This window comes from Rattus norvegicus, chromosome 7, assembly GCF_021556685.1.
Source record: "Rattus norvegicus strain SHRSP/BbbUtx chromosome 7, alternate assembly SHRSP_T2T, whole genome shotgun sequence".
NCBI classification, from domain to species: domain Eukaryota; kingdom Metazoa; phylum Chordata; class Mammalia; order Rodentia; family Muridae; genus Rattus; species Rattus norvegicus.
In genome coordinates this window covers 63,059,986-63,079,689 of record NC_141540.1, presented here as the reverse complement: position 1 = coordinate 63,079,689, position 19,704 = coordinate 63,059,986, and the positions used below count along the sequence as shown (strand labels likewise).

General features: G+C 43.7%; 1 protein-coding gene across 1 annotated transcript in view; it reads left to right on the top strand.

Moving 5' to 3' along the window:
• Positions 1-17,618, top strand: part of Nup107 (nucleoporin 107) — a 44,604-nt gene extending 26,986 nt beyond the window's left edge. Inside the window, exons 19-28 of the mRNA NM_053830.2 lie at positions 109-227; positions 1,373-1,411; positions 2,156-2,306; positions 3,827-3,939; positions 4,799-4,901; positions 7,406-7,566; positions 8,556-8,681; positions 9,070-9,183; positions 16,680-16,847; positions 17,273-17,618. Of these exons, the coding sequence (NP_446282.2) occupies positions 109-227; positions 1,373-1,411; positions 2,156-2,306; positions 3,827-3,939; positions 4,799-4,901; positions 7,406-7,566; positions 8,556-8,681; positions 9,070-9,183; positions 16,680-16,847; positions 17,273-17,380 (1,202 nt within the window). The 3' untranslated portion in view covers positions 17,381-17,618. The remainder of the gene's footprint in view (positions 1-108; positions 228-1,372; positions 1,412-2,155; positions 2,307-3,826; positions 3,940-4,798; positions 4,902-7,405; positions 7,567-8,555; positions 8,682-9,069; positions 9,184-16,679; positions 16,848-17,272) is intronic.
• Positions 17,619-19,704: the final 2,086 nt, after the last annotated feature.

Here is a 19,704-nt window from a genome sequence, read left to right as displayed (position 1 = left end):
TTGGCAGTGAGATTCTCATACTGTAGATGACCTGGGGTGTCCTTGGTGACACTTCTTGCTCCCCTGATTGTTTCTTACTGTCAAACCTTTGCTTTGATGGCTTTGTAGGTTTGATGGATGAATTTAGCAAATGGCTGTCCAAGAGCAGAAGCAGTCTACCTGGACACCTCCTCCGTTTTATGACTCACCTCATTCTGTTTTTCCGCACCCTGGGACTGCAGACCAAAGTAAGTACGGTGGGCCTCTCTCCCTGCTCTCCCTGCTTGCAGTTAGCCACCTGTCATCAGGTACCAAGACCTGCCCTGGCCTTCACAGGCACTGCCGAGGAAGGACTAAGGCCGACGACTGCTGTCTCTGGTCTTGTAACTCTCTCTTATTGTTTTGGAGTCAGAAACTGAAGGCTTCTGGAAACTTAGCACGCTCTCTCTCGTTATTCTGTGGCTAGAGCTAGCTGTGTAATAGTGACAGGACAGGAAAGGATGTATTAGCAGCAGGAAGCAATCTTGGGACCAAGTCTCTGAGCCCTCCCTAGTCTCTCAGAGCTCCCTCATCACAGCCATGCAGGACAGTGGGCTATCTCCAGAACACTCACTTGTGTGCTTCGGCCTTTTCTAGATGGCGTCTGACAATCAGGACCACCTCATTTGGTCACCTGTTGATAACTCATTTCGAGGGATTTGTAGATTCTAGTCTATGGCCAGAGAGTGCTGTGGTTTGCCCAGATTTAAAGAAAATAGTCCTCCTTGGTATCCAGCTAAGCTAATGGAACCGAAATAAATGCTGTGTGAGAATGAAATAGTTTTCTTTTTCCTTTCTGTGTTTCCTTTTTCTAATTGTTTGATAACATTGTGGTAGAGCACATATGGAAGGAAGCACAGTGACAGAAAGTGGAATGCTGTAGCTTTGGACTGAGGATCTTGAGTTCAGATCCTTGCTCAGTAACTGCTTGCTGGGCAATACTAGGTATCTAAGACTTCTTCCTCCATCAAACAGACAGGACTGCCTCACACAGAGGCATGCTATGAGACCATTGACCTCTTAGCAGGTAAAAACTGGTTGCCACCAAGCCCCACGACTTGAGTTCAGTCTCTGGAACCCACATAATGGAACACGAGAACTGACTCCACCCCCCACACACACAGTTGCAAACATAATAGATAAATGTTTTAAAAGAGCTGGTTGTTTGTTTGTTTGTTTCTGTAGGTGAACTGAAGCAGTATGTGCAATTCATAAGCATTTAGTTTGGGCAGTTACCGCGTAGTGTAAATATTAAATTTCTTCATGCATTTAAAAGTAAGACTTTTATTAGAAATTGTATTATTGTACCTATAAGTAGTGATGTTAATAACTGGATTGTGTCTTTCCTATGAAGGAAGAAGTTTCCATTGAAGTTCTAAAGACGTATATACAGGTAAGCTTTTTTTTTTTTTTTTCTTTTCTTTTTTTTGGAGCTGGGGACCGAACCCAGGGTCTTGCGCTTGCTAGGCAAGCACTCTACCACTGAGCTAAATCCCCATCCCCCAGGTAAGCTTTTAGAATCCTCAACTTGATTTTTTTTTATTTTAATGAAAACAAAAACAAAATGGTACTTTTTTTTTTAACATGGATTTATTTTATATGTATAGTATTAGGCCTGCATGTTCGTATGTGCAGTGTGTTTGTACATGCTCACATGTGTGTGTGTGTGTGTGTGTGTGTGTGTGTGTGTGTGTGTGTACATGGTACTAGAGGTCACAGAGAACCCTGGAGTAATGAATGACTATGGACCATCGTGTGGATGCTGGGGACCAATCCTGGGTCCTTTACGAGAGCCACAAGTGCTCTCAATATCACAGCATCTCCAGCCCCCAAGTGATTCTATTTTAATACTATGGACTCTGGAAGCCACTGGACTTCATAGAGATGTTTGTTTGTTTGTTTGTTTGTTTGTTTGTTTGTTTGTTTTTTTCGGAGCTGAGGACTGAACCCAGGGCCTTGCGGTTGCTAGGCAAGCGCTCTACCACTGAGCTAAATCCCCAACCCCCATAGAGATCTTTGTTTCTAGAAAAAGTATTATGATCTGAAGCATACATCTATGAATCTTTCCTAAATATAGTTGTAATTTTGAAGCAGGGTTTTCTCAAAACACTGCTAATTTATTGTCTGTGTTTCTTAGCTGTTAATCAATGAGAAGCACACAAACCTCATAGCGTTCTATACCTGTCATCTGCCTCAAGACCTTGCGGTTGCCCAATACGCCTTGTTTTTGGAGGGTGTTACGGAGTGTGAGCAGCGGCACCAGTGCCTGGAGCTGGCTAAGGAGGCAGGTAAGCAGAGTTTTATGTGTTATCTCTTTTTATGTGTATATTGCATGAAATAGTGAGTTATCTTACATCGTTTTTCAAATGAATATTTATAGTTACTTCTGTGATATTTATCCCCTATATCTATTCACGTGAAAAGTTATGTTTGGGGCTGGGGATTTAGCTCAGTGGTAGAGCCCTGGGTTCGGTCCCCAGCTCCGAAAAAAAGAAAAAGAAAAAAAAAAAAGTTATGTTTGGGGCTGGAGAGATGGCTCAGCAGTGAAGAGCACTGGCTGCTCTTCCAGAGGTCCTGACACAAGGGTGAAGGTCAGAGAATGACTTCTGATATTGGCCCCCATCTTCCACTATGCTTTGAAGTGGGAACTCTGTTGTTTTCCTGCTGATGAGACAGGCTAGCTGGCCCAGGGGCTTCTGGGGGTTCTCTTGCCTCTGCCTCTATCTGCCCATAGACGTTCTGTTTCACACTCAGGCTATAGCATCCAGCTTTTCATTCTTTGGGGTTTTGAACTCTGGTCCTCATGCTTGTGTAGCACAGGCTCTATCCACTAAGCCGTCTTCTCAGCTCCCCAGTTGACCTTTGTGGGCAGGTTTTCGTTTTGCGCTTGGCATTTGCCTGTATTAAGTCTTATTTCTTTTGAGGGGGAAAAACAGGAGTGAATATCTCAGTGAAATTCTTTTAGAAAATGAAAATAACTTTTACTTGTGTAAATATTTTATATTTTTGCTTTTGTTTTTAGAGAAAAGGTCTTACTCTGTAGCCTAAGTTGGCCTGGAATTTGCCCAGGCTAGCCTCAGATTCAGTAGTCCTTCCTCACCTACCAAGTGCTGGGATTACAGGCATCAGTCACCTCACCCAGTCTAGAATATTTTTAAATTGTGATATTTTCTGCAGTGTTCTTAAAATACGTATTATATTTAAAATAAATTTTTAGCAGTGCACACATGTTCAAGTTCCAAGGTCCCTATGTGGAGATTAGAAAATAGCCCACAGGAGTGATGCCCTCCTCCCAGCACGTGGGTCCTGGGAATTGAACTCAAATCACCAGACTCGATGGAGCCAGCCACTTCCCTTGCTGAGCCGTCTCACTGGCCCTATGTAATGTGTCTTTAATGGAATGTGTCTTTAAGAAGTTATTTTAGGGGCTGGAGAGATGGCTCAGTGGTTAAGAGCACTGACTGCTCTTCCAGAGGTCCTGAGTTCAATTCCCAGTAACCACATGGTGGCTCACAGCCATCTGTAATGGGATCTGATGCCCTCTTCTGATGTGTCTGAAGACAGCTACAGTGTACTCACATACATACAATAAATAAATAAATCGTTAAAAAAAAAAAAAGAAGTTGTTTTAGGGCTGGGGACATAGCTCAGTGGCAGAATACTTATTCAATATCTGTAAAGCTTGTTCAGTCATCAGTGCCAAGAATATGAAAAAGAATCACTCCAAATTTACCAAATATTATAACTGTTCAAAGAATATTCATATTAATAATTACTCTGGTTTTTGCCGTTTCCAAAAATTCCTTAGATTTGGATGTTGCGACTATAACAAAAACTGTAGTTGAAAATATTCGGAAGAAAGATAATGGTGAATTCAGTCACCATGACCTGGCTCCATCCCTGGATACTGCCACTACTGAGGTAATTTGAGCGAGGAAAAATGAAAGTTTAATGAAACTTAAGTCTATCATCTTGTTTCTTGGTGAACTTCTTCCTTTTAAACACTGGTTTCTGCCCGCCTTTTTAAAGAACATAAAGGCCTTTAAATTTTTTTAATATATATTTTATGTGCATTGGTGTTTTGCATGCATATGTCTGTGCACTTATGCATGGTTGGTACCCAAGGGGGCCAGAAGAGGGCACCAGATCCTTTGGAATGGGAGTTACAGACAGTTGTGAGTCACCATGTGGATTCTGGGAATCAAACCCATGACCTCTGGAAAACAATCCAGTGCTCTCAACTACTGAGCCATCTCTCTATCCTCAATCTCTTTTAAGTGACAAAAATTGGCAACAGTTTTAAGGTTTTATTGAAACACTGAGTTGTGTTAAGGAAGGCTTCTTTTCAGCACAGACCTGATGTTGACTTTTGATCATCAGTATCTGCCTGGTGCTGTAAAAGCCGCTGACTTCAGCCTTTAGGAAGGAAGATGAACTCTGAGAAGGAACACAATCGGGGGCTGGGACTGTGGCTTCATGCTGGAGAGCTCAGGAGTGTGACTCGGTGTTGGAGTGCTTGCCTAGTGTTTGTGAGCCCTGGGTTGTTTCCTGCACCCCATACCAGATGAGTTAGGTTGGTGGGACACTGGTGATTAATTCCAGACTTGTAGGCCAATGAGGTTGTCTTCTGTAGTTTAGTAGGGAACAGACTTAGGGAAGCCTGGTCCTCTCATAATTTTGTATAATATGGGACATGGTTTTCATTAGAGTGCATCATAAGCTCCACTCATTTGCAAATATCTTTGAAGGAAACTGGGTTTTCTCGACTTTCAATGTCTAGGAGGACCGTTTGAAGATCGATGTGATTGACTGGCTGGTGTTTGACCCAGCGCAGAGAGCCGAAGCCCTGAGACAAGGCAACGCCATCATGAGGAAGTTCTTAGGTGGGTTTTCCTCTTATAGCTTCTGATCTGATCCTCATGAGTTTGACTTTTCACTTATTTCACCTATTGGGAAGGTAGAACAGTTGGTGAGGACTGTAAGCTCAACCTCAGGACCAGGGCTCAGGCTGATCTTGGACAGGCAGTTGCCTCCACAGTGATCCATAGAGAAACCATCTGAGTTAGCTTTAGAATGGTCATGCACTCATTCAGGAAATATTGACTGGGATGGAGGAGATGACTCACAGTTAAGAGAGTTTGTTGCTCTTAGAGAGGAACCAAGTTCAATTCCCAGCACCCACACGGCAGATGACAACCATCCATAATTCCAATACCAGGGGATCTTCTGGCCCCTGTGAGCACCAGGTGCATACCTGGTACGCATGCATACATGTAGGCAGAACATACGTACATGTGGTAGAAAATAATTAAGTAAACACTGAACAGGTTGATAATTACAGGCCTGCGCTGGTTGTCCCCAGCATGCGCAGTCCCTGAGATTGGAGTACAGTTTTAACCTTCACCCATCACAGTGACAGGAGCTTATTCTTAATTTACTTACTGTTTCGAGTTGGGGAGTGTGCACGTGCCATGGTGCGTGTATGGAGAGCAGAGGACAGCTTACTTACCTATCCCCACCACTTACAGCTTCTCTCTCTCCACCATGTTGGTCCCAGTAATGAATTCTGGTCTTTGGGTAAAGCACTTTACCTACTGACACATCCCCTCAGCTAGCTCCTTGACTTATAAAGCACAGGTCACCTTGATCTCAAGTCAATAGTTCTTTTGGTTTGGTTGGTTTTTAAGATTATTTTATGTGCATGGACATTTGCCTGCATATATGTGCAGCATATGCATGCCTGTTGCCATGGATCACCTGAGACTGCAGTCACAGACAATTGGGAGCTGCCCTGTGGGTGCTGAAAATTGAACCTGGATCTTCTAAAGGAGCAGCCAGAGCTCCCAACCGCTGAGCCACTGCCACAGCCCCAAGTCAGTAGTTCTTTAGCAGAAACTGCTATGTATATCTCCAAAGAGAAACAGGCACCAGGGGGCCACACATGTGCAGATAAAAGGCTGAGAGGTCCCACGAAGAAGGGTATAGCATTGGACCTCAGGTGCTGACATGAGCACGCTCTGCAGGAATCCTATCCAGATACACTCTATAGAGGTTTCCTCTAGTCACTCACTTTCAGTGAATTTCCTTTATGAACAATCAGAGACTCCATTATAATTTTAATCTTAGGGCATTATAATTTTAGTAATTCACAAACTGCATCTTATAAACCATGATACCAAATTTTGTGAAAACCTAGGAACAGGAACTAAGAGAAAGCAAATGTAGTCGTTTAGAGATCAAGAGGCATTTGCATAGTTCACCTCTTAAAAGGCAGGCTGTCCTGAACTATAGTGCAGTAGAGAAATGCAGCTGAGGGAAGCAAGTCTCTCTGCTCCTGACTGTGGCTGGGATGTGACTGTTTGGAGATATGAGCCTTGTATATGAGCTAACGTAGGCCCTCTCTCCCCTGTGTCCCTTTTTGTCAGACTATGTCATAGCAATAGGATGAAGTTAGGACACTTACCACTTGGGTTGCAATCTCAGAGTCACAGGCCCTTGTTTATACTGACTGAAAAACAGTTCCTTCAGCCAAGAAAGCCTTCTGGTTTTGCACAGATAACTTCGCTTTTTTTGTCTCTCTGAGAGGCTACGGCTTAGTGTGCCTCTCCAAACATATTTGCCAGGTAGACTTGAACTTTTAAGTTGCATAGATCAAAAGCTATTTGACTGATTATGGAAGCAGAATAAAATTTGCTCTGATTCTATTCCTAAAAGATGTGCTGGTAGAACTCTGGCTTTGTCCTATCACAAGCTAGCTAATCCTGAGCCTCCCCGTTGGTGCTGAGAAGACTTATGTAGCAGGGCACACGTCTGTGAGAAGATGCCATTTCTAGTCAGCTGCCTGCTGTGGACAGCTTTCCGGACAGAATGCCATCACCTGCTCATTTTGGTTTTGATAGTTCCACCACAGGGGGCAGAGCCAGTTACTCCGTAAGGCTTTGTATTATGAAACCAAATCCATTTAATAGTAAGTTTCCATTATAGTACTGGAAAATGATTATAAATTCTAAAACTATAATACTGTAAAATTGTAGTATTATAAATAATATCATAGCTCTCAGCCTTTGGGAAATATAATTTCTTTCTTGAAGACATAGATGTCTATGAAAGTGACTGCTTTTGTGTCCCTGTCACATTGAGTTAGGAAAAAGCCAACCCATTAAATAGAAAGATCACTAAGACCTTTGAAGAAGTCTGAGACTTGGAACAGAACTTGTAATCAGTGACTTGGTGTAGTAAGAAGCAGCCAGAGCACAAGACTAGGTATGGCGGTGTACACCTTTAATCCCAGCACTAGGGAGTTCAAGGCCAGCCAGGACTCTGTAGAGAGACACTAGAACAAACAGAAACTACCAGTACACAGAAGTGTATATATTTTTTTTCACAGCATTAAAGAAACATGAAGCTGCAAAAGAAGTGTTTGTGAAAATTCCTCAGGATTCCATCGCAGAAATCTATAATCAGTGGGAGGAGCAAGGCATGGAGAGCCCTCTTCCTGCCGAGGATGATAACGCTATCCGAGAGCACTTGTGTATCAGAGCTTATCTGGTGAGCCTGAAAAGAAACCACAGTCTTTGTGATTTTCCCGATCCTCTCTTGAACTAAATTGTATAATTTTTTACTTTTAATTATGTAACGGTATATGTCTGCAAATGGGTATGTGCAGGTGCTTTTGGAGGCCAGAGGCATCTAATCCCCTAGAGCTGGACTCACAGACAGTTGTGAGCTGCCTGATGTGGGTCCTTGGAACTGTTCAGGACCTCTGGAAGTTCAACAAGGGCTCTAAACCGCTGAGCCATCTCTCCAGCCCTTGGGAGTCAGAACTTTTTCCAAAGGTGGTGATAGATCCATCTGAGGTCCCCTTTAAAGTCAGTGCTGACTCACTCATAGTGGGTGTTATCATGGCAGGAATCTGTTGATTGCTGACCAAATGGGATGGACTGTATGTGAGGCTTGCAGCTACTGTCTTAAGACTGTGATCATGTCAACTGTAGTGCTTCTGCTTTTTGTCAGAGACTTGCAGAGGCAGCTGCTTCATATGGACTAGAGTAAAAGTCACGGTGTTCACAGTCAAAGTTCATGCAGCACGTAAGTGATCGCTGTGGACCAAACTGGTCAGGCTACTTTTGAGGACAGCGTCTGTCTTTGACTATAACAGCCAATAGGCTAAACAGGGAGATAAAGCACACACCTCCTTGAGTGGAACGGACAGGTGAGTGTCATGCTGGATAAGAGTAGATGCCGAAAACAACACTTGGCCGCCATTTGTCACTGCCTAGAACATTTGCTTATTCATGATTTTTGAGGAAGAATTATTTCTAAGATCTAGTACTTTTGAGCAGCAAAAGTGAAATCATTCTGTAATCTCCAACATTCAGGCAGGAGGCCTCCAACTGAAGCAGGAGCATTGCCACAAATCTGAGGCCAGTCTGGGCTTCCTAGTGAGTTACAGACCAACCTGGCCTAGAGACTAACCCTGTATGAAAAAGGCAAAGTATAAAACCATGGTTTTCATTTTGTTTATCTTCACATTATAGGAAGCCCATGAAACCTTCAATGAGTGGTTTAAACATATGAATTCGGCTCCTCAGAAACCTACACTGCTGTCCCAGGCGACTTTTACAGAGAAAGTGGCTCACGAGCACAAAGAAAAGAAGTACGAGGTAAGTTAATGCAGGTCCGAGATGAGCCTTTAGCATTTGTGCTCTGACTGGAGTGGGATACTCGTGTTACACTTTCTGCTTTGAGTCCTTCTGACTTCCGTGGCTGCTGTAGAGGAGAAATACTGCTGGGCATGTGGCTCACGTCCTTATCCAGGCTGATCTAGTTCAAGGCCAGCCTGTTCTGTGTCCTGAATCCCAGGCCAGCCAGAGCTACACTGTGACCCTGACTCAGAAAACCAAAGTAAGAGCAAGCAGCCAAGCAAGCAACTCGCCTTTAGACAATAGTATTTATTCATTTACCTCATAAGAATTATGTTCTTGTCTACATTCTAAGCATGCATCATGTGTTGATTTGGTCCATTATAACTGGCTTGTGTTTGTTCTGCAGATGGATCATAATATTTGGAAAGGACATTTGGATGCTCTAACTGCTGATGTGAAGGAGAAAATGTACAACGTCTTATTGTTTGTTGATGGAGGATGGATGGTGGATGTCAGAGAGGTAAGCTGTGTGTTTTGTTATAGCTTTAAAAATATTAACAAGCCAGTGTGATTGGTTCAGCTGGTAAAGACATTTGCCACCAAGCCTGACAACATGAGTTTGACGCCCAGGGTTCAAATGGTGGAGAGAACTGACTTCTGCAAGTTGTCCTCTGACCTCCACATTAGACTCATATGGTATCAATGTATATGTGTATAAAATATACACACAATTAAGTTTATTAAATATTTTATTATTAGGTACTTTATGTGTATAAGTGTATGTCTGTACACCACATGTGTGCCCACAGAAGCCAGAAAAGAGGATTGGATCCCTGGAAGTAGAGTTAGAAATGGTTGTGAACAGCGTGTGGGTGCTGGGAATCCAACTTGGGGCCTTATTTTTTTTTTTTTCTTTTTTTTCGGAGCTGGGGACTGAACCCAGGGCCTTGTGCTTGCTAGGCAAGCGCTCTACCACTGAGCTAAATCCCCAACCTCAACTTGGGGCCTTATAAAGAGCAGCAAGTATTCCTGACCACTGAGCCACATCTCCAGCACCCTCCACCCCCCTTTTTAAAAAATTTATTCATTTATTATATAGAAGTATACTGTCACTGTCTTCGGACAGACCAGAAGAAAGCATCAGATCTCAAAACAGATGGTTGTGAGCCACCATGTGGTTGCTGGGAATTGAATTCACTACCACCCGAAGAGCAGTCCGTGCTCTTAACTGCTGAGCCATCTCTCCAACCTTAAGTATTTGATTCTTTAGTAAACTATTCATATTCAGTGTGTTCACTTGGACTAAATGAGTCTAGTTTTTAAAATTCTAGACCATTGGTTTTTATTCACTTATTTACCTAGTTGTTGAGTTAGTTAGGGTCTTATTATACAGTATAAGCAGGCCTTGAACTCACTATGTGCCAGGGTGCCCTGACTTGAAATCCTTCTGACTGCTTATTTACAGGTAAATGCCACCTAATCTGAGTCTACGTATCTTTTAAAATTTTTTATTAGATATATTTATATTTATTTTATTGTATAGGAGTACTTTGCCTACATATTTGTATATGCACCACATATGTTCATATTGTGTGCAGAGGTCAGAAGGGGAAGACATCTCCTGGAACTAGAGTAAGGGATCATTGTGAACCACCACGTGGGTGCTAGGAACTGAACCTGGGTCGTCTGCAAGAGCAGCAAATGCTCTTACCCACCGAGCCATCTCTCCAGCCCCCCTGAGCCTACATTTTTTTTTTTTTAGAGTTATTCATTTATTATATATAAGTACACTGTAGCTGTCGTCAGACACACCAGAAGAGGGCATTGGATCCCTTACAGATGGTTGTGAGCCACCATGTGGTTGCTGGGAATTGAACTCAGTACCTCTGGAAGATCAGTCAGTGCTCTTAGCCGCTGAGCGCTTAGCCTGTGAGCCTACATTTTTAATGGTGTGTATTTAACATGACTTAGAAACAGGTAGTCTGACACTATAAGACACAAAGCTGTGGTACCTTCTCCTCGGCGGCTGCCCATGAATGTGTCTCAGCACGTCCTTAAATACAGGCTTTCGCCTCTGGAGGAGGAGTGGCCTACAGAAGTGTTGAATGGCATAAACCAGGGCTGGTGGCACATGCCTGTAACCCTAGCGTTTGGGAGGCTTAGGAGTCCAGGGTGTCCCTTTCCCCCAAGAGATGTAAACGTCAGAAGAAAACCACAGTTAAGTTGTATTTTCAGTTCAGATGCTATGGGCTGTGGGTAGTGCATTGGCAACAACTTGACAGGCATGGGGCCCCGGGTCAGACCCACAGCCTATCAGTGAGGAGAGACAAGGCTGCTTCTATCTGGGAAGGATCTGCATGGGGTGCTCAAGAGGACAGAGTGTAAGAGTCTTGTCAAATAGCAGAAATGCTGGGGGTGGGGGGGGTGGGGAGGTCAGACAGAACCTTAGTACAGAGCCGGTGGGAGAAGTGCTGAGGCCTGTGGGGGAGTCTTTCTGCTTATCTTTGGCAGCCTCTCATCTTGATACAGTTTGCCATTTCTTTAACTGGGTGAGAAAATGATACATTTCTTCTCCTGACTGGCCCTTCCTCCCACCCTGATCCTTCTTGCTCACTGAGATCACCATTGTCAGATCGGTGTGTTCTCTTAGACCCCAGGCCTATCTGCAGATACTACAAACCTGACTCTTTTCTGGGAAACTAAATATTTCCCCTCTGGCTTTGCTCCATTGGTATCCAGTGTGTGCCCAAACACCTAATTAGAGACGGCCTAGGAGACAATGAGAGTGTTTGGACTTGCAGTTTGAGGGGCACGGATGACAGCAGGAGGGAGCGGCAGCCGGTGTGTCTGTAGTTAGAAAAAAGTGTGGTCGGGCTATAGCCCTCACCCGCCCTCTTACATTTCAACAAGCCTCCACTCCCTAGATGTTCCAGAACATTCCTCAGCAGCTATACCCACTGGGACCAGTCCTCAAACACATGGAACCTAAGCAGGACATTTCACACTCAAACCACAACAAGGCCTGATCCTGAGATGGGACAGAATGGTTACTCAGTTTTGCTTCTGCAGACTTAAAGAGAACTAGGAATCTTGCATGTCAGGTAGCTGGTACATAGTTGTCAACATTGCTCAGTTCTGCAGGTCATGTGCACTGGCGACTTTTCCTCTGCTGCCCCTCACAGCATCTGTATTGCCTTTTCTTTCATTAGTCACTACATTTTCCTGCTGCTTCAGCTTTTTTCTTCTGACAAGAAGTGAATATTAATAGGGAGAGGGCCTCTGACTGCTGCTGCTGCTACTCATAACTATGTTTAGAGTTGACTGCTGAGCTTTTTTGGTTTTTTGTGTGTGGTACTGAGGATTGAGCACAGGCCTTACACATGCTAGCAAACACAGTACTGTAGAACTTCAGAGCCTGCTACTTCATCTTTTTTCTTTTCTTTTCTTTTTTTCTTTTGTTTTGTTTTGAGGCAGGGTTTCTTTGTGTGTTCTTGGCTGTCCTAGAACTCTTATCTGTAGATCAGTCTGGCCCAGAGATCTGCCTGCCTCTGCCTCCCATGTGTTAGGGTTAAAGGCGTACTCGACCACCAACTGGCCAGAGTCTACTTCATAATTCTAAAATTAATAACAAAACTTTCCAGCATAATTTTTAAGTGTTCAGTGGGTTCCTTAGGCCACACCTTTCTCTTCTGATTCATGTTTAAGCTAGTAAAGTAAAATCTAAATGCTGCAAAATATCAGAACTCGAATTCTGAGTGATGTCCCAGTCGTTAGGGCAGAGCCCTTCCTGAGATCCAATCTTGGACCTCCACACTCATGTCAGGCAGCTCACGGCCACTGTAAACCCAGCTCCCAGGGATCTGACTCCCTTTCGTATCTTCCTCAGGCAGCGGTACACGTGTGGCGCACACACGCACATGCACACGAATAAAAATACATCTTTAAAAATATGAATAAGTGGAAATTATCTAGTCTTCCTTACTTCCTCAAAACTAATCCAAAAGAGAATGTTTTAAAGGTCAAACAGTAAATGTACTGAGTTTAGTGCACAACTCTTAGATGTGTAAGAAGAGGAAGCTAGTAGGACTCCTGCAGGCTCGTTACTGACAGAGGCATTAGACAAGTGCACCCGTCCCTTACACAGGTAGACTCCATGTTATGTGCACATGACCTGTAGACTGGAACCCAGCTCAGACGTCTGTCAGCCCCACCACCACCTTGACCAGCTGTCCTTACGTACTGTAGTACATCCCTGGCATTAGACACTGGCATGACTTCACCGCGGGTAACTACAGAGTGACTGTGTCTCTGTTGGGCTGAGTTGTGAGATGAGACTAGGGAGCCTGCTGCAGTTCAGAGGTGGAAAGGAGTCAAGGAGCCAGAGGCACTGTGCACAGGGAAAGACTGTCCTTAGGGTCTCCATGTAGGAGTCCCCAAGCTAAATAAGAAAGGTCTTCCGGTGTTTAGATTACATGTTAGGTCTACCTCTGAAGATACCTTCTCTTGAGAAAACACAAGTGTTTTCATTTTAAAGCTAAGAAGTATATTAAGTATACATCTTAATACTTGGTTTTATGTATTTGTATCTCAGCACAGTGTTAGCAGGTAACAGGCAGTGATGCTTTCTTGTGGAAACCTTTCCTGGGTACCCTGTCACTGCTAGAATCACCAAACCCTTCATGTTGCCTCACTCCTGCTGCGTCCACCCTTCAGAAATGCTTCCTAACCTAGTGGTGCAGCCTTAACATCGGAAGAGAGCCCATCCCCCAAGCCCCAGCCCCTGGGTCTACACAGCCAAGCCATGCCTTGATACCACAACTCTCTACCCTCCCTCTGCCTTTGGGGTGCCGCAGTGTCAGCCATTACTCTGTGCCTGTCTTAAATTCATTTATGAGGTTTCTCAAGGGAGCAGCTACTGTTAGCTTCCTCATTTGTTTTGCTGCTGCTGTCCAGCTACACCCTGCACTGTGTGCTCTTCTGTGGATCTCCATTTTATTTGGCTTCCTGTGCTGCTAGGGACTAAATGGTAGTAAGTTCTCTACTCAATCAACTCCCAGCGGTTCCTAAAAATAAATTTGTTTGTGTGTGTGTTCCTGTCTGTGATGCTGCTGTGTGTGTTTGAGTGCGGTTGTCTGTGGAGATGGATGGCATCAGATTCCTGGAGCTGAGGTGTTTGTGAGCCTCCATGGTGGGTCCTCTCTAACACCAGTATGTTGTCTCTGCCTCCAAGCCATTGCTCCAGCTCCTCCCTCTTTGCTTTACAGATTATTTCAGGAAGTTTAATGTGTTTAGGTACCTTTTAAAAAATGATTTTGGAAGCGCAAGGCCCTGGGTTCGGTCCCCAGCTCCGAAAAAAAAGAACAAAAAGAAAAAAATGATTTTGATGACTTTGATTTTCCAACTTGTTATAAGAAAATACAACAGGCATAGAAAGACTACTGGTGGGGTTGGGGATTTAACTCAGTGGTAGAGCGCTTGCCTAGGAAGTGCAAGGCCCTGGGTTCGGTCCCCAGCTCCGAAAAAAAGAACCAAAAAAAAAAAAAAGAAAGACTACTGGTTTGTTGGGTTTTCAGGTTTTTTTTTTTTCTTCTGCATTTTACTGTCTAGATAATTCATTAGAAAGATTCCATTAATATTTGGAGACACGGGGCTGGGGATTTAGCTCAGTGGTAGAGCGCTTACCTAGGAAGCGCAAGGCCCTGGGTTCAGTCCCCAGCTCCGAAAAAAAGAACCAAAAAAAAAAAAAAAATTTGGAGACACTGTTTTTTGCTGTAACAAAGTGTCTTCCGATATCTCTCTGTCTCTGACATTCTCTCTTTTTTTTTTTTTAAGAATCATAGTCATTGGGGCTGGGGATTTAGCTCAGTGGTAGAGCGCTTACCTAGGAAGCGCAAGGCCCTGGGTTCGGTCCCCAGCTCCGAAAAAAAGAACCAAAAAAAAAAAAAAGAAAAGAATCATAGTCATTGATTTTTTTTTTAAGTTTATTTATTTAATGTATGAGTGTTCTGCTGCATATATACCTGCCTGCCTATAGAGGGCATCAGATCTTCCTAAAGATGGTTGTGAGCCACCATGTGGTTGCTGGGAATTGAATTCAGAATCTCTAAAACAGCAGCCAGCCAGTGCTCTTAACCAATGAGCCATCTCTCCAGCCCCTTCCCCATCTCTATTTTTAAGGAAAGATTTCCCTGTGTAGATCTGGCTGTCCTAGAACTTACTCTGTAGACCAGGCTGGCTTCTAACTCAGAGATCCTCCTGCTTCTGCCTCCTGATCGCTGGGATTAAAGGCATGCACTACCAGTCCCTGCTAAAATTAGTCTTTATCTCATGTCTATGAACCTGTTGCCAGCATGTATGCCTGTGCACAGAAGAGGGCATTGGATCCCTTGGTACAGGAGTTAAAGTTGTTGGGCACCATGTGAATGTTGGGAATCACACTAGGGTCCTCTGGAAGAGCCTCCAGTGCTCCTAACAGCTAAGACACAGTCTCTGTTCTCTTAGTCACCACTATTCAAGGCCTCACGCTTTAAAATTTTCTATTTTTTTTAAAACTGTGCAAAGAAATATTCTCCTAGAAGCTTCCGAGTCCTTAGACGGCCATCCCTGTCTTGACCCTTGCTGGCCTGATGAGGGTACGACAGTTATCGTGCATTAATGGACTGAGGAAGTAGCTGGTAGTTTTGTCTGCTTTACTCTTACGATGTTCGGCCTCTGGTTCTTTTGTGGGCCGTTAGTCTGGGTGCATTTGCAGGTCCTTTGGCAGTGTCGTGTTTCACAGTCTCCTCTGGCACATTCTCTTCATCCTCATGTCTTTGACCCTAAAATTTTACTAAAAAAAAAAAGCAATCAGGGCTGGAGAGGTGGCTCAGCAGTTAAAAGCACTGGCTGCTCTTCCACAGATCCTGAGTTCAATTTCCAGCAACCACTCATAACCATCTCTAGTGGGATCCCACGCCTCTTCTGGTGTATCTGAAGAAAGCAGCAGTGTACTCACATACATAAAATAAACAAATATTTTAAAAAATCTAGTTTGATAGGCCAGATAATATGATTGACACTGCCAGTTTTATATTTTAGTAGGTATGATGAAGGCTAGAGTGATGGCTCAGGTATATAATGTCTTTCAAGCTCCAGAACCTGGATCTGGTCCCTAGAAGCTCTCCTTACAGTGCTAGCTAGCACTAAGGAGGGAAAGACAGGAGGAACCCAGCGTTTGTCGGCAAGGCAGTCCAACCCAATTGGTGGGTTCCAGAGCAGTGAGCGTCCCTGTCTCAAATGAGACAGACACTGCTCCTGAGGACGACACCCAAGGTTACTCTCTGGTACTTATACACACATGTATGCCTGTACCCACTCACATACAAATGTACACATACATTTTAAAATATAGGCATGATAAGATTTGGAAAATGAAATTTAGTGTTTCCTGGTTTTGACTAAGTAGTCCACCCTCAACGTGCCTAGGCCACTCTAGGACCTGGTGGAGACAAAACTGTTCCCTTTCATCATAGCAAATGGAGTGTTTGATGTTTTCATGAATCCCTCACACATCCTCCTGGTCTGTAACTTCCTTTCAGATCACAGATACCTACTTTACCACAAATGCTATCTAAACAGTTGTATACTGGATTGCTTAGCTAATATAATAATAATAATAATAATAATAATAATAATAATAATAATAATAATAATAATAATAAAAAGTGTGCGTGTTTAATGTAGATACAGCTTTCCCTTGACATTTTCATTTGCCGTTGGTTAAATCTGTTGATTCCTAGTGGAATTACTTAATTACTTGTTGGTTTTGTTTTAATGTTTTTGAGACAGGATCTTTCTAGCATGCTGTATAGACCAGGCTTGCCTCACCCTGCGCGTGCCCCCTGCAGTGGCTCCCTGGGTGCTGAGGTTTGGGGTGGCAGGTGTCAGCTCCCACACCGGCCAGCTATACTTGGCTTCTGTGTGGGTAACGTACATAGCGTATAGTTGTTCAGCTGCAGCCTGGATGCTTGTCTGCAGGACGCTGAGGAAGACCCGGAACGAGCTCATCAGATGGTTTTGCTGAGAAAGCTCTGTCTCCCCATGCTGTGCTTCCTGCTTCACACCATACTGCACAGCACCGGGCAATACCAGGAGTGCCTGCAGCTGGCCGACATGGTGTCCTCTGAGCGCCACAAGCTCTATCTGGTGAGTCCCTGACCATTTGCAGTGTAACTTTTACTCACTTGATATGCTTGCATGGTAATATTTGTGAATAAACCCCTGTTTACATATTTTAGTTCTTGCGTTTTCTGAAAATAATGTTCTAGTTTCAGTGTACTTAGTTTCAAAAGTGTCCATACATTTGAGCATAGATAAGTAAGTAGCCTGCTGTGAAGGAGCGGGAGGTGGGTCTCTGAGCCACATAGACAGATAGAGCTTCAAGGAAAGGTTCTTAAGATTGACTAGGTTTTTTAAAAAGTTAATATTCTCTCTTTTTTTTTTTTTTTCGGAGCTGAGGACTGAACCCAGGGCCTTGTGCTTGCTAAGCAAGCGCTCTACCACTGAGCTAAGTCCCCAACCCCGATATTCTCATTTTTAATGTTTTTTTTTTTCTCCTTTTTAAATGTCAGGTATTTTCTAAGGAAGAACTAAGGAAACTGCTGCAGAAGTTAAGGGAGTCCTCGCTGATGCTCCTAGACCAGGGGCTTGACCCGCTCGGCTATGAAATCCAGTCATAATTCACCATTCTCTGCGCCCGTGACTACAAGAGGATGCCTGCTTGCTTGGCTGTGTTGCTTAGTTGGTTGGTTTTGGTCAGATATACATATTTGTAATTATTGGTTTATTTGTTTGTTTGTTTCCTTTGGCATTCTTGGGGAAAATGTAAAATTTTGGCTTTTGAATTTTGTATTATATCAGTATTTCCTTATGTATTTTTTAAAGAAATTATACAAAATAAATTTTTTGTTCTATAGATACGTTTTCTCTTATGTAATAGAATAAAGAAGTGAAATATTTTCCCTATAATCATAAATTCCTGACATTAATGTTTAAAGAGAGTAGGTAAGAAAGAATAGATTCGTTTTCAATCCAGATAAGTAATTTCTCATCATAAAACTGGGTATTTTTCTGAATATTAAGTTCAGGATGAATAGCAAGAGTGTTTTAACATGGAGCTGGAGGGGTAGCTCAGCAGTTAGAGCACTGGGTCAGGATTCATTCCCCAGCACACATACCTTGGTTCACATCCATCGGTAATTCCAGTTTCAGAAGTCCAGTGCCCTCCTTTGGCTTCTGGGCACCAGGCACACACAGGATGAACAGACAGCCTAGCATTCTCATGGGAGGCAAACCCAGTGACTTCTAACCCCATCTGAAGAGAGGATCTGAGCCCTCTGGCAAGAGCTTCACTCATGTGCACATACGTCACACACATGTGATGTGTAAATCTTTCAGCATTGTTGAATGAGTATTAGTTTTCTTAGATGTGATCACTGGAGTTCTGTCAATGTGGGAACTGTACCCCCTCATTCTTAGGAGATAAAAGCTGAAATATTTAGGGTTCAGAGTCATAAAATCTGCACTTCATGTTGAAATAGTTTGCTTTAAAATTAAAGTCTACACATCCAAAGCAATGTTGTAAAATAGGGATAATCTAAACAACGGGATTGTTTATAATACTAATCCTTCAACTTCCCCTTATATTAAATTTTTTTTAAGATAAAAGATTTGCGTAGTGTTCAAAAAACTGTAGCAGAACTGAGTATACACGTAGGTAACAGAAGAACTTTGGTTCTGACCTTATCCCAGACAAAAGTCACTAGAGATGGATGGCCTTCCCGCGTGTAAAAGTGAATGTGCTCAGAAAAACAGAAGCCAGGCATGCTGTCAGGTGTCTGTAACCCCAGCACTCAAAAGGCTGAGACAGGAGGACTGCAGTCATGGTGAAGACCCCTGAGATGTAGGGAATTGGAACATTTACCTGGCATGTGTCAAGCCGGAGGGACTTGAGAGAAAAATGTCATTTATCAATCACGCTAAGGTTCTCAGCTGGAATCCATAACCATAAGCACAGAGACTCAACTGAGGAGGGTAAACTTCCCAGGGGCTTGCTAGCCCTCACCTCACCCTCACCCTCGCCCTTTCCCTTACCCCTCTGAGGCAGGCTATCACTCTGCAGCCCTAGCTGTCTGTCCTGGAACTCGTGAACTCTGTAGACCAGGCTTTGAACTCGCAGAGATCCACAGGCCTCTCCCCTCCACCTGCTGGGAGTTAAACTACTCCACACCTAGCCAAAACACGGCTTCCTGGACTCTTCCTGAGGGAGCAGGTGAGGGTGACCCACACGTCCAGGGGAAGGTGACAGTGGAACTTTCTAGCAAAGAGTAATGGCTGCTGAGCTTTGAAGACAGGGAATGACCGAGGCTAAGCAAGCAGAGCCCTAGAGTTTCTACTGTGTTAGAAACTTGGGGAGCCAAGGGCTTATTTTACCTTACATGTTTAGTTAACAGTCCATCACCGAGGCAACTCAGGGCTGGAACTGAAGCAGAGGCCCTCTAGTAACTGCTTACTGGCAGTTACTTGCTTTCTATGGTTTGGTCAGCCTGTTTTATCTAACCCAGAACCATCAACCCAAGGATGATACTTCCCAGGAAGCTGAGCCCTCCCACACGAATCATCAACTAAAAACATGTACCACAGGCTTATCTTCTGGCTGACTTGATGACAGCATTTTCTTAATTGAGGTTCTCTCTTCCCAAATGGGCTCCTGCTTGTGTCAAGTAGACATAAAACCAGCCAGCACAAGCAACAAAGGAAATTGAAAAACTAATGTTTAAAATAAATTCAAGTAACAATAGATGAAATGGATGAATGGTTGGAAGGTACTGCTGTTCTTATGACAACTGGACACACAAACCAGAGTTCTCTGAAAGGGGGAGCCTCAGCTGAGAACATGTCTCCATGAAATTCGCCTTAAGGCATTTTCTTAATAAGTGATTGGTGGGGGAGGGACCAGCCCATTGTGGGTGGTGCCATCCCTGGGCTGGTGGTCCTGGGTTCT